Source organism: Procambarus clarkii, chromosome 74 (genome assembly GCF_040958095.1).
Source record: "Procambarus clarkii isolate CNS0578487 chromosome 74, FALCON_Pclarkii_2.0, whole genome shotgun sequence".
Lineage (NCBI taxonomy): Eukaryota > Metazoa > Arthropoda > Malacostraca > Decapoda > Cambaridae > Procambarus > Procambarus clarkii.
In genome coordinates this window covers 14,756,995-14,771,450 of record NC_091223.1, presented here as the reverse complement: position 1 = coordinate 14,771,450, position 14,456 = coordinate 14,756,995, and the positions used below count along the sequence as shown (strand labels likewise).

At 37.0% G+C, this 14,456-nt stretch overlaps 1 protein-coding gene across 2 annotated transcripts in view; it reads left to right on the top strand.

The window, feature by feature from the left end:
- Window positions 1–11,181, top strand: part of Gp210 (nucleoporin 210) — a 42,158-nt gene extending 30,977 nt beyond the window's left edge. Inside the window, exons 27-36 of one of the 2 annotated variants that reach the window (XM_069312983.1) lie at window positions 2,081–2,267; window positions 2,732–2,907; window positions 3,065–3,224; window positions 4,385–4,600; window positions 5,771–5,999; window positions 8,201–8,445; window positions 8,666–8,830; window positions 9,263–9,419; window positions 10,100–10,201; window positions 10,951–11,181. In XM_069312983.1, coding sequence (XP_069169084.1) covers window positions 2,081–2,267; window positions 2,732–2,907; window positions 3,065–3,224; window positions 4,385–4,600; window positions 5,771–5,999; window positions 8,201–8,445; window positions 8,666–8,830; window positions 9,263–9,419; window positions 10,100–10,201; window positions 10,951–11,129 — 1,816 coding nt within the window. In that variant the 3' untranslated portion in view covers window positions 11,130–11,181. Of the gene's footprint in view, window positions 1–2,080; window positions 2,268–2,731; window positions 2,908–3,064; window positions 3,225–4,384; window positions 4,601–5,770; window positions 6,000–8,200; window positions 8,446–8,665; window positions 8,831–9,262; window positions 9,420–10,099; window positions 10,202–10,947 lie in introns of both variants that reach the window. The other variant, XM_045756977.2, reaches the window with a different exon arrangement.
- The last annotated feature ends 3,275 nt before the right edge of the window (window positions 11,182–14,456 follow it).

The following is a 14,456-nucleotide window of genomic DNA, read 5'->3' as shown; positions in this document are numbered from 1 at the left end:
AGCTTCTTGTCACAATGGAATAAAAGTTGAGTAGTCAGGCATGTGAGCAGTCTTGGGTGGACTGCGGCATGGCTTGGGAAGTAACTGAGAAAGTTACTTCTCTGTTGCTTCTGTCTTGTTCAGAAACAGTACTGTACATACTGTGCTGGATGGAGGCACCATGGCCTGAAAACTGACTTGACATACTATCTAGGTATATTTGGATTGTACCTGAATGAAGTTCTGGGAGTTCTACTTCTCAAGCCTGTGGCCAGGCTTGGCACTCACTAGATTATATAGATTTCTCAAATATACTCTTTATTGAGAGTATATTTGAGAGGTATAAGTGTAAATTGCTTATGGTGGGAGATGGACAATTAAATTACACTACTAAGAAAGAGAATGCCGAGCTCTAATTTATCTGATAAATTTAACGTTTTGAAACATAGAGGAAGGGTTTGTGATGTGACAGAAGGTAAGGAGTGGAATACATGGCTGCTTGTAAATTGCATATGTGATTTGTATTTGTTGGTAGTAGCAATTATTAACTTATATAAAGATAACACTAAATCAGTTATTTTGCCACCAACTTTTTTTTTCCCTCTTCAATCAGAGATGTTGTTCAGCATGCTATGTGGGGCGTTAAGGAGACACGTCAACATAATGATGCTCCTCCAGCAGGGTGGCTAAGGTGTGACGGGGATTTTGTGGCTGGTCTAATGCTTCTGATTTTGCTTCATGCTCAGACAGCCAATTTTTTTTTTTTTTTTTTTTTAATGATATTGCAATTCAACCAGTTTTATTATAGAGCTTGCTTCTGACTGTAATCCTGTTGCTGTAGCCCATCCTATATACAATACTCTATAACATTTTAAAATTGACATGGCTTACAAATACAGTAGCTTCCAACTCCAGCCTACTAAGATCTTCTTCATTGGTCAATAGAAATTTGAAAAAGGATTATTTGACTGTTAAATTTCTTGGCATCTTTCACAGTTGTCTTTCCGGGTAATAACTTTAATTAATCTTCATAGCTGTTTTACATCTCAAGCTGATTAAGCTTGGCTCTTAAATATCCTTTAATCTGTAATTTATTGTTCCATATTTGAGCTGTTATTCACCAATGTACTGTGTTATGCTGAGTTAACTGCCAGTGGTTCTCTGCAAGGGGTCCTGCTTTGTTTACCTTCCTGTCTACAGGTGTCAAATGCACATCTTTATTCAAAACAATTTGAATTTAAATTTTTGGAAGTCTTCTTAACAGCATTTCTTAACAAAAAGAACGAGAAGTTCCTGCCCGCATGTATTATTTAAAATTATGCTAAAATTAAAGTATAGGCATGTTTTATATGGTCATATATGATTTGTTTGAGCTAAATAAATTGCCAATGCACACAAACGAAAAAAAAGGGAAAATGTAACGACGGTTCAGCCTGTTGCGAACCTTCAAGTTGCAAATTGATAAGGGTTGATTGGGTTATATATTTTCAGGCATGTTATTGTGATTCTTTGCTTATAGCAAAATATTTTGTTTTATATTATGTTCAGCAATAAGCGCTTAGACTTGAGCTTTTCTTCCCTCATTAAGATGACTTTTCTGTGGCAAGAACTTTAGTCAAAATTGTGATGACTAAATCACACATCAGAAAATGGGGAAACAACGATGTTTCAGTCCATCTTGGACCATTACCAAGTTGTGTGTGGACTAAAATGTTATTGTTTCTCCATTTTATGATGTGTGGTTTGGTTATCATATCTTCAGCCACGTTATTATGACTCATCGTGTGCATTTTATTAAAGTTGTTCATACGTATCCTCTTGTTTGTCGTAATATTTGCACAGACCTAGAGCATTGAAATTATTTTTGTCAACTTATTACATTGTGAAAGTTGAATCTTCAAGTGTGTCTTGTAGGTGGTCAGGTCTCTGCCTTAAACATCTTGCAGCTCTGTTGCTTCGTCACAGTCTTAAGACAACCCTTGTTGTGCAGGTTACTGCATATCATGGCAAGACCTTCCATTAATATATTCCTTAGTATTTGATTCCTGTTATACACATTAGTCTTTATTAGTTACGTTTTATATGTTTTTTTTTTTTTCAGAGATGGTGATGGACAAGTGTCGTATAGGATAGATAAATGTAATGGAAGTGAAGGGAAGACCCCTGAGGTGATTACTGTAGGCCATGATGGCATTGTTAAATCAGGAAGCAATACCGGCCAGGCAACAGTTATAGTGACCATTGAGGAGAACTATGGAGTTTCACAGAGTTTATCAGTCTTGGTGGAGGTAAGACTTGTTGTATTTTGACACATTCTCTTGGGATGAATGAAGTGAAGTGACACTTATGTAATATTTTCCGTGAACATGATAAACTAGGTGACGTAGAGAATATACAAAATTAAATTGAAGAATTATAAAATCTATATATTGTCCGTGTGTTTTGGTTCTGTAAAAATGTTCGGTAATCTTGAGTGTAGCTCAGACACTACTTAACGTTTTAAACTGTCAATTAAGCCCTAAGGTACAGGCTTGTAAAACAATTGGACAAGTGGCTCCTTGCATACATTCTTGCCCATAAATACTCTTTGGGTTTATACCAGGTAAAGAAATTCTCAGCACCACACACACACACACACAAGACCCCCTTAAAAACAGGACATATAGCAGGTACTGTGCTTGGAAAATGGTAAAGTATAAACTTCTTATATAATATACATAAATTGCCAAATAAAATGTGTTTTCTTCCTCAGGTTAAGAAGGTTAGTTACATGCAAGCTGAAGTAGAACGCTTCATGAGTGTAACCTCAGGAGAATTAGTCAAAGATCTTCCCGTTGGGGCAAAAATGCAACTTTATCTTTCATACCACGATAACCGAGGACGAGTTTTTCATGCAACAAATTCAAAGTCAGCTTTTAGATCATCAAGGTAATATTTTACAGTAAGAGTATTTATATAGTTATTTTGATTTTATAGTTTCTTATATTAAAAAGAAATGCAAAAGAATTATTGACTTACTGAGGTTCAGTGACAGTAATGGACGCTTTAAGCTTTATTGTTACATTGTAATCTGAATATTTTTCAGATTTGATCTTGTTGGTGTCAGTCATGGAAAAAGCAATGACTCGCTACTGGTAGATGTACGAGGCTCCGGACATACCGTGCTGCACATGTGGGATGAAAACAATGACCTCATTCGTGACTACCTACACATCATTGCTGGTCCTGTGATAGCTCCTGACAGGGTATGTTTACATGCTATTTTCTTCTTCAAATGTTAAAACTTTTCACACATTTTGCAATACTTTGAATGCTCCTCACTTTCTGTTCTCCCTTACTTCATTCTTTAACTCTCCTCATCCTTTCTGTCCCTCAGGTGACAGAATTGAAGTATCCAAATAGATGCAAAGGTGTAACAAAGGAGATATTAAAAAGGTGTTAAATTTATCAATACAAAATGAAATGCAAAACAGTGGATATAAATTGGATAAGTTCAGGAAAGACCCGAGTAAATACTGGTTGATATCTGGAACAAATTAGTGGGTAACATGATATATGTGGCATCACCTGATTGTTTCAAGCATCAGTTAGTCATATATGAATGAGTGGGTGGATATAAATATCAGCTACGTTGTAGAGGCCACCAGGCCTTCTGCAGTTTACTTGGTTCTTATATTCATAAAAGTGTTATATTTCTTATATAATTTATGATAAAATAGTTTGATGGGTTTATTGTGTATAAAGAGTTAAATGGATGTAGAGCTGGTAAGGGATACTGAGGCAAACTGCCACTCATAATTTACCCCCCATTATTTTTTACTTCTCATTGTAATAATCCTTATTTCTCCCATCTTTTACTTTATTTAGGATCAGATAGTGTGACAAGATATATTTTATTGGATTAGGTTAGGCTATTTTTTCAAGATTTTGTTTCAAACATGTTAGAAGCCTGGAGAAGCATACCTGGAGAGGGTTTCAGGGGTTGTTCTACTTCCCGAGCCCGGCCTGGGGCCAGCTATGTGTTGACACCAATATTATATGGTCTTGTTAGAAACCATTCACTCCATTTTCTTTTAACTTACCCACTCAACTTTTTAACTTAACAGGTACAAGAGATACTTACCCTTACCCAATTTCATCCAGATATAGCAGAAGGCTACATGATTGAGATTTGGATAATAGGAATTACCATGTACTTATATATATGAACAAATTTACTTGTATATATGTACACAACAAATTGCCTGTTAAATAGAAGACTGGAGTTAAATACGTAAAATTTAATAAAAGCCTTGAAATATTAAAAATGATAGTAACTGTTCTTAGAAAGTGCATTTGCCGCATTATATATAACGATCATTGAAATAATTGTGTGTTTAATCTGACGTGTGTCTGCTCTTTTCAGGCCGTTTTACCTCTTGGCAGCCATGTTTGTATGTCTTCACATATTAGAGGAGTGGACGGATCACCAGGAACATGGTCAGCAAGTGGGGATATTCTCACACCAGATCCTGTTTCCGGAGTAGCGTCAAGTCACCAGATTGGCCGCACCTCTGTGTCGTATGAAGTAAACTCGGCACTGACGATGACAACCGAAGTCAACGTTTTACCAATTAACCAAGTGAGTTTGTATTTCCTTTCCTGAGAGAAGGAAAAAAGTTACATATTTTTTGTTTGTTGGGTTTTTCCAGTAGAAGAGATACTGAATCTTTGTTGGCAAACATATCCCAAATAGTGATTTTATACTAAGAATAAACAAATAATAATAAAAGAGCATGTATATACCTTGTGCTGGGGATCCTTAAGTAAATTTGTTTATTATGAATTGGTTGGTTTCAGTTTTATCTTATAGTTTCAGTACTTTGTTTAAACCCACTTTGTGCCCTTGACACCGAAGGCTTGCTGAAGGCTGCTAAGGTCCTTGATCACCTACACAGGTAGAAAATGTTTGCCGAGAGATTCCTGCTAAGCTTATCTCATCATTTAACACCCTTCAAGAGAATGCATCTTGAATGCATTTAATATATTAGTAACTTTTTGAGAAAAAGTCATAATGCTGGTGATTAAATGTCAATCTTCATTGTATGCTTTTAAAGATAAATTTGTGACCATTATCTATTGCACATGACCAAAACTGTCAAACAATCAATGTGACACGTTCCTCGTGCAAGGTAAAGTTGCAGGATATCACTAGCATTCCTATTGCTAATGCATTTAGATATATAACCAAATTCCCTACTGAACTATTGAGAAAAGAAGTGAAACAAAGAAAAATGCACAATAAAAAAAACAAGGAAATAATTGTATACTATATGGCTTTTCAATAGGTGGCATGCACAAACTATGTAAGCCACCAGCATTCATAATTATGGGACAAAGAACTTAAACATTGTGGAAATTCAAATGAACCAAGAAGAGCAAGACTAGTAGTTGCAGGCATACAATCAAAGACCTCATTTCATTGTAGTCATTATTAAGCAAACACATTCTGCTGCCTTCCTCCTCTTTCACCACCTCCACCTTCCTGCATCTTCTTCATTATGAACACGACCACCACCATGTACTCATTACAATCACTGATCATTATACTAGTACGTACTCATTACAGCACCCTGTAATCACTACACCCCTGTACTTATTACTCGGTTCTGTTCATATCGTTAGCTATACTGGTCTAGAAATCCCTTTCTTTTTTATTTGTTTTATATTATTCATGAATATACATATTCCCAGTAGTTAAAATGTAAATAGAGGACTTCATGGTTACAGGTATTTATTGTATTAATTTCAGATCACTGTTGTTAGTCCTCCAGTGGCTTTAGTGAATGGACACCAAGGTGACTTTGAAATGGCAATGGTTATGTTGGAAGCAGAGGGAAGTACATCTTCTGGCTGCCTCCCAGTCGATCCTCCAGCAAGTTCTCCTCCATTTACTTGTGTTGTAGCTTTCTTCCCACCCCATCCTGAGGTTGATACGAAGAATGTCTTGGATGCAACAGCTGTTTATGTACCAGAGAAAGGTAATGCTAATAGTTTGGTGGAGGGAGAGTGGAGGCGAGCAGGATCTGTTTGTACATCATGGTATCTCAAAATATCGTGGATATCTTCAAGATATCCTTGTATCGCGTAGTGCATAGGTGCAGATTACACATCAGGTACTAAAACATGGCAGAATAAGTATCAGGGATTTCTACAAGTTATATATGCTGTAGTGGTTTATTTGTTATTTGTGTATACAGCTTCTGTGTATGATTTAGGTGATTACCTGTAGTTCTATCATGCTGTGAGATGAAACAAAAGGCATATTGTAATAAAAATGCCAATTATACTTCTTCACATTGCCAGGCAAAGTAGTTTTACAAGTCTTTCAGATAAGCTTTTTAATGTTGATTTAATTTTATTTCATTTGATTACTTAGTTAATTTACAAAGCATATTGCAATATTGTATGTGAATGCTGATTATTTTTTTAAATGTTTTATTTCAAATTGCATGTCTTTTCTGAGTGATTCTACCTGAATGTTACTTAGGCAAGTTCACTGAATATTCCATTGGAAAGGTTCCATTGCAGCAGGAATGTTTAAAATGTTCCTGTGATACATACTTGTACTAGGGAGGCACTAGAGAAATACTTAGTCTAACCTAGTAGGATCGCAGAATGTACACTCGTGAACATTTAAAGCCTTTCCAAGTAAGACTTGATATCGCAAGGACCACCAAGTAGCACTCTCGAGTGAGTAACTCGAGGGTTACTCGCGTGGACGGACTCGTTTTCCATGTGACCATCCACTGCCACCAGATGGCAGCACCCTGGCTAACACCAGGTTCCTAGCCTGCCCTCACATTCCTCCTTATTTATCCTTGTGATGATTTGATCAGGCTCAGTACTAGATTCAGTTATGTGCCTTGCTTTTTTATCCCTTTTATATGCAGTATGCTTGTGATTTGTACTTTGTCACGCATTACATATTTTTGGAACACTTCTTGTGTTGCCAGACATTTTGTTATGTGACTTAAATGACCAGAAGACTTGAACTTCCCTTCTTTTTTCAGTTTATTTTGTTCGGCAGTCAGTTTTCTCATCGCAAAATTCCTATTACAATACATCCTCGATAGCAAATATTCCATAATGCCCAACAAAAAAGTCCAAATATCCAATTGGAGATTTGCCGAATTGAGGTTACACTATAGATTTGTAATTTGTGTCCTTTGCTCAAAGACTAGAATCTGTGGGTCTCTGGGATATGTTTCCCAGACTTTTTGCCATGGATGAGCCTAAGCCTTTGTTCTGTGTGATTGGTTGTGTGCCATGTGCTCCGGGTCCTTATTCTGGGTGTTTTCAGTTTCTGGTCTGGGTGGGGGTCCCAGGTCTTTGGGCTGTGGCCCCGATGTCTAAGAACTGGGCTCCACATTCTTCTGGGGGTGTGCATTAGTATTTCAGTTTGAATGCCCACTTTGTTGGAAAAGGTGGGGCAAGCCTGTTTGTTTTGATGCTTTTTAAGGGGGATGCTTCCTGGTTCACCAGAATCTGTTTGAATCCACCTGGCCCTTCCTCATATTCCATTGTTGTACGAGTTGGTGGTGCGAGATTTGATTGCTGGGCTCTTTGGTGGAGTTTAGTCACCAGGCCTGTGTTAAATTGATCATTACCAGCAGTGGGTTTGCCAGCCCAGTGAAGATCCTTTGTGGAGCTCAGGGTTTGAATGTTGGGAGTTTGTTCCTTTTCTTTTTTTCAGTTCCTGGCAACCCTTGGAGGTTGGTCAGAAACTGTGTATGCTTTCCGGCTTCCTTCTTCCAGTTGGGGTATGCAGGGGGTATACCTGTTGGATATGCAGCACCTCTTTGGTTCAGCTTCACTCACCACGTTTTTCAAATCTGGATTCTTTCAAAGTTTTGTTGCCACAACAAAGTCTTGTCTTTTGCCACCAAGCCTATGGCTTGTGCTTTCCCAGTTTGTCTGTGCCTGCTGGGTAGAAGGTGAAGCAATAGCAATACTGTACCTGCTATCTGTGATCATTGTATTTAGAAAATTACATCAAACTTTAAGCACATAAGCAGAAATGTTTTTGGAACTTTGTGGCCATTCACTTAAAAAAATAAAGTTATAGAAAAGAGAAGACATCAAAGATTTGAGGAGATAAATATGAAAATAAATCAACACCATTATTGTATAGTTCATATCTAATGTTGAAACTAATGTCAATTCTGTTCATTATTCATAGGTTATGCTTGCAAGATCAGCTCACTTGTTGGCCCGTCATCCAATTTAGCAACACTGGACTCGACAGTAATTATTGAAGCCGTTGTAGTTGGCAGAGGTCAGCAAGGAGAGGTGCGGTCTGGAGAAATAGCAGTTCCTTTCTACCCCTCACCCGTCAGTGACATTTCTGAAGTAAAACTCACGAATGAAAAGTCGTCTTCAACTGTCCTCTTAGAAGGAACAGCAGAGGTCCTTGATAAGCTGCAGGTCTGTTTTCTACTGTTGCCAGTGTACTGTGTTTACCTATCACCCTTCAGGACTACAAGATTATTTGATCTTAATGCAGTATTGTGCATGAAAGTATTCCAAGAATTCAGTTATCCATGAGATGTGTATTCACCGTACTGTAATTGTTCCTGGATTGATTTTTAGTGGACAGTCCGAATTCCAAATGCTGTGTGCAAATGCATTTTTCACTCATTTCCAGGTGCTTGCATGTGGTGTTAATGGTATGGAGGTGTCCTTGGGGTATGTGAAAGACAACACGAGACCCTTGATCATCTCCTCCAAAAACTCTCTGTGGACTTCAGAATTACCAGCGTCACCATTCGTGGTGTCTGTGAATTCACCTCTCACTAAGAATACCATTGATGTTAGTCCATTGCATGTGTTTGAAAATTAATTTTCCGGAATCCAATAAATGGATTCACTTATTGTGAGTTCATTTATTGGTTCAGTGTGAGCCCACACGCTGGACCAATAAGTGAACAGTGTGGGGGCTTAAGGGGGGAATTCAGCATACAGTATGCAAGATGAAAAGTAACTTAAATTTCATATTCAAAATAACTATGGACTTGGTGATATAAAATCTCCCTGGTTTAATTATTTTTAATTAATTTCTCCATTTACAACTTCAGTAAGGTTATGAAACACCATCCCCCCCCCCCTCCCTTTCCATTTTTTTCCTTTGTATATACTGGTATATTTTTTTGTTTTCCTTTTTCCCATTTTCTCATATCACTGTCTCTTTCTGAGACGGTGATATAAGGAAGAAAGTTACTAAGTCTGAATTTTCCCTAAACAGGTCACAGTAGAGTTGGAGCAAGTGGGAGATGGAACGTGTGCTGTGCCAAGAGTAGACCTGGGAATCGTCAGTCTTATTGTGGCTGTAATCACTAACTATGACAGGTTTCTTGTTAGCGCTGGCTGCCTGATCCTTACAGTAGCGTGCATCCTAATCGGTAAGTACGCAGGTTAAGGTCTTCTTCTAATGTGTTTGTTTTCAGTAGAATCAAAAATACTTGTAATACCTTTTAGGAAATACCAGGGTATTTAGATTTACTCAATTAGGTGATGATTTCCTTCATCACAGTCAAATTGCTGGAGCTACCAGGCCCAAACTCTGAAGGGCAGATGTTTGTCAAGCATTTTTGGATGTTGAAGCTATGTTTTCTGTTCATTTGGCAAAAGTTGTGTATTACAAGGGATAGATATTTTCAGCACTTAACCATGTGAAAGGAATAAGGAATCGTAAGAGAAGGTTGCGATCACTGCCTTAACCTCACTCTGCCAGCTCACTTTTAGAATCACAGTATTTATTGTTTTGGCATTACAAAGTTTGCATTTCTTCAGGATTTTGGTTTTATTATGAAATAATGCAGAGTATGTAGTGAAGCCTGTCATTCATCATGTACAAGCGATATTGTTACTTTAATAATCCATATACTGTACTTCCCATTCTTTACTCTATGTTTAGGTGCTGCCTTGGCAAGGAAAGAAATGAGTTTTTAAGAAATGAGCTGGATTTGTAATGTTATAACTAATAAGGCTGGTTAAGATTATTACTTGCTGCTTTATGTGCTTGAGGTGAATCATAATTTTGTTATGCATGACAGTGTTTAAATTATATCTGTGTTTTTAGGCTATCATGCTCTCTTTGGCCCTGGGTACAAGCAGACGCAACAGAAGGGTGTGTTTGCCAATTCACCTGCACCTCCCCCCTCTATGTCGTCATTCTCCCCAGGTGAGAACCGTGAATATTGTTCAGTGAATCTACAGCCTACATCACCACTCAAAATCTTTTACCCTTAAAAGAGAATCACATTGTAATAGTTACGAACAATCAAGCTTGGAACAGTCCAGCTCAAAAAAGAAAAAGTACATGTCTGCATAGTATATGTGCATGTGTGCCTACCTATCTTGTCTGTGTGGAGTGAGGTCCAGTGCATGGGGCCACACTTCATAGCACTCAGGGACCTGGCTCATGTACCTGTGTAATACTGTATTATACTTGTTCTTAGAACAGTGGATTATGTAACTTTCACCTCTGCTGCTCCCAGTTCATTCCTTGTGCTTACCATCCTGACTACATTTAAGTACATTATATACTAGAAATAAAAATAAATACACTAGATACCCAAAATCTAGGCGTAGGGTCCTAAAGCTTCGACAAGATACAGGTAAGCACATTACACACCTTCACAGTAATTTGTGCCTTCTAAATGGATTGTTACAATTCTCCACGTGGACTAAAATATAGTTTATATTACAGCCAAGTCTTAATTTAGAAGAGAAAACTGGAGTATGCATGAGGTGCTGACATACTTAGGATAGTACAGTATTTAGCAATTAAAGTTAGAATTTAAAAAACTTTATAAATATTGTTCTTAAATTTGCAGAAATGGGTTAGATATTTCAGAATTATTTTCATGATACTTCTCATTAAATCACTCTTAATGCAGTTTACCTATATTTACCTTATTTTTTCAGTAGTTTCAAGTTCACCTGGAAGTGGGGGCAGTGAACCTGTCAACAAGCGTCTTAACTACTCGTCTCCATCGCCGCAGAGAATTAATCTGTGGAGTGTCAACTCGGATCCAATTTATGGTGCGCCTCCATATAGAAGAGGAGCCTATGAAGGCTCTCCCACTTATGGTGGTTCACCTAAGTGAGTCTGGTGTTAACAGTGATAATACATCTTTGTTCCCAACAAGTGGGATTGAATACTGTCAGTTTCATTGTGTTGTCCCTGTGTTCTAGCCTCTAGGCTGTTTTAAGCCTTATATTGTTGAAATTGACTTTATGAAGCATGTTCGTACAGTTTCTGATGCTCAAAAATCGTGAAATATAAGATGCGAGTTTAAACTTGTGGAAAAATAGGGGTTGACGAGTCATTTTTGACTTGTGAACCTAACTTAATTTATTAGCCCCAACCATGAGACTATTTTGACATAGGGAGCATGTAGAGCAAATGGTGCACTTTTGGCTGGTGTATGCACACCTGGATATTTAATGTAACGTACCTGATACTCAACCAGGTAAGGAATTTACACTATGGCTAGCGCTCCTTGCGTACGAGTGACATCCCACATGAAGTGGGAGGACATCACATTGCCTCAAGGTGTTTTACATAAAAAGTGCTCCGATTCCTCTTTCCACACATGTAAATAGTGAAAAAAGTATTCAGTAAAAAAAAAAAAAAAGATTGTACTAAAGAAATACCTGTATAGATAATATAAATTTTCATTTTGATTTACTCTACTGTACATAATATTGATACTCAACTCCATACATCACTTGAAAAAGGAATTCATTTCGAAACGTGTTGAATCCGGCACGTTGTAAGTGCACGGTAAGCTTAGGCTGTATGCTAGTGTGACAGCTTGATACCATGCTTGGTTACTCAAGTATATTTTTAATTTAGCAGTTGTAAAAGGTTATGTATAAGCATTTAAAAAACATCCTTTTTAAATCCAAGACCACAATAATCATATTTCATGAACATAAACCATGGAAGACAATTAGGACATTTCTTAGGCGCTTTCATTTATTACATATTTAGATGCTATGTACACACACACACACACACACACACAATGCATGCAGACGATGAGTCACAATAACGTGCCTGAAGATATGATGACCAAACCACACATCAGAAGATGAAGAAATGACAACATTTCGGTCCATCCTGAATCATCGTCAACACACTACTTGATAATGGTCCACGACGGACCAAAACATTGTCATTTCTTCATATTGTGTTGTGTTGCTTGGTCATCATACATCGTGCATGTTGTACTGATGTCATTGTTTTGTTGCAATATTTGTTAAACTCGTTAAACTGGAATTTAAAAGCTTCCAGTTATTGTCTATTTAGAATGTAACAAACACAGGAATTAAATCTGGTATTTCTGGCCCAGCTGAGTAAGCAAGCACGAGATGCTTATTGGAACTTGTAGCAGTATGAGGCAAATTACAATTCTCAGGTACTTGAGGAATTTATGTACTATTTGATTCCTCACTGTCTTATGCTAACATTTCCATATTCAGTTAAGTCTTTGTACTTAATACGTGTAATGAAGAAAATGATAGTGCTGAGCAGGGTTGTCACTATTCAGCCACACATCGCAAGCAATATAACAGCATTGCTTTCACATTGAACATTAAAAGTTTGGGTTGACCAGTATCATATCTAGGCATGGCAAGTGTGTTTGTAGTAGAGGTTGTAATAGCTTGCAGAACCTATGTTGAAATGCATATATACACACACACACCCCATAAAGAATCAGTTGTATAATTTTGTCAGCACTACAAGGAATACAATAACAAAAAGAAGAATGATAAAGCAAGTAGAGGTAGCAATATGTTGTATATCTTATGGTAATTGAGTAAACAGGTGCAAGTGAGTTTCCAGGGTAATGATCTCGGGTCATAAATGTCTCAACATAAGCATGATTTTAGAACCTCTAATATAAACAATGCACTTAAACAGCAGGCACACTACTGCTTGTATTGCCAAGCTTGAATCAAAATAATGATTTCTTTGTATTAACCAAAACACTTGTTCAGTTGTTGGTGATAATCCTCTATAGCAGGCATTGTTCAGCAGTGTATTGTAGGCACATCAGCAAAATATTAAATAAATGAAGGTACCTTTTCTGCATTTTATACTGTTTCAATTTTGATAAAACATCTACCTGAATATTATTACTCTTCACTGCCAGAATAGCACTTACTTCATGGAAGAGGTTCTCCCAATATGGAAAATGTGTTTTACGCTTACTTAGATTCTCAAGCTTCCTGGAAGCTACTGCTCATGATGGGTGAAGACCAAGAGATGCGTTGTGGATAATTTATCATTTTAGACTCGTTTCTAAATAGATTTCCAATAAAGTTAATTGAAATAGAAAACAAAGATAAGAGATTAGTACATATTGAGGAATATGTCTAATAAATTGGTGTGACAGACCTAGCTTGCCAGACCCCTAGCTGTAACAGCTGGAGTTCCTAATAGCTCTCAACAGTTATAAATACCTTTACAAAATTAAGGCAAATTTAATTAACCTTAAAATTCTGATAAAAATACTTTTATGAAATATTTAGATTGCTTCAATGTGTTCAAATTTATTATCACCGTACTGTATTCAGTATAGATACATAAATGTTCACTTTTTATGTAAAAAGTTACAATTTCTGTATGCTGCTTTAACTGCTTATTTTTTAATGCTTTTTATGTGGTGGGCAATGGAAGAGGATAAACCCTTAAACACAAATTCCTATTTTTGGTCTTATATGTTTATACAGTAATAAAGAATTTTTTATATTGTCATTTTATTATGAACCAAACATATAGTTAATGTTTTATTTTCATCACTTACATTCCAGTACTAAAAACATTCATGTGAGGAACCTTAAAATATTTTATATAAAAGGAGTGATCTTATGACATATTTACTGAAAGATAATAGATACATTAAAAAACAAGGAATATTTTGCTGCCATAACAATACAGCATTTGAAAATCCAGACTATAAACTCTGCATGTGGAATTATTGTGTACCCATACTCGTCCTGTGAGTGAGAGTACTAAAGTATTACAAGGTACAATGGATGTTAACAAGGCCTCTGTAGAAGTTGACATTGCCATTCACAATATATCTGCACACATTAAATATAATAACTAGTAACAAACTTTAAAGACATAGTTCAACAATGCCTTGGTTCGGAGACTGCTTATTGAATGTAACTTTTCTATCTGTGCGATGGCCTTTAGTCTATTTCAGGAGTTTTCCTTAACGCCCAGGCATGCAAGCTCGTCCAGGATCACAATGCCTCGTGCCTTACCAAAAGCTCTTGTAGTGTTGACAAACAGTACTTGGCTATGTCATTGGCCAAATAATTTGCAATATAATTTGCTATGCTCTGACCTTTAAGGAGTGTATTGTTGTGGGGTTACATCCTGGGGAGGGTCAGTAGTTCTACCTAGGGGGACCTCT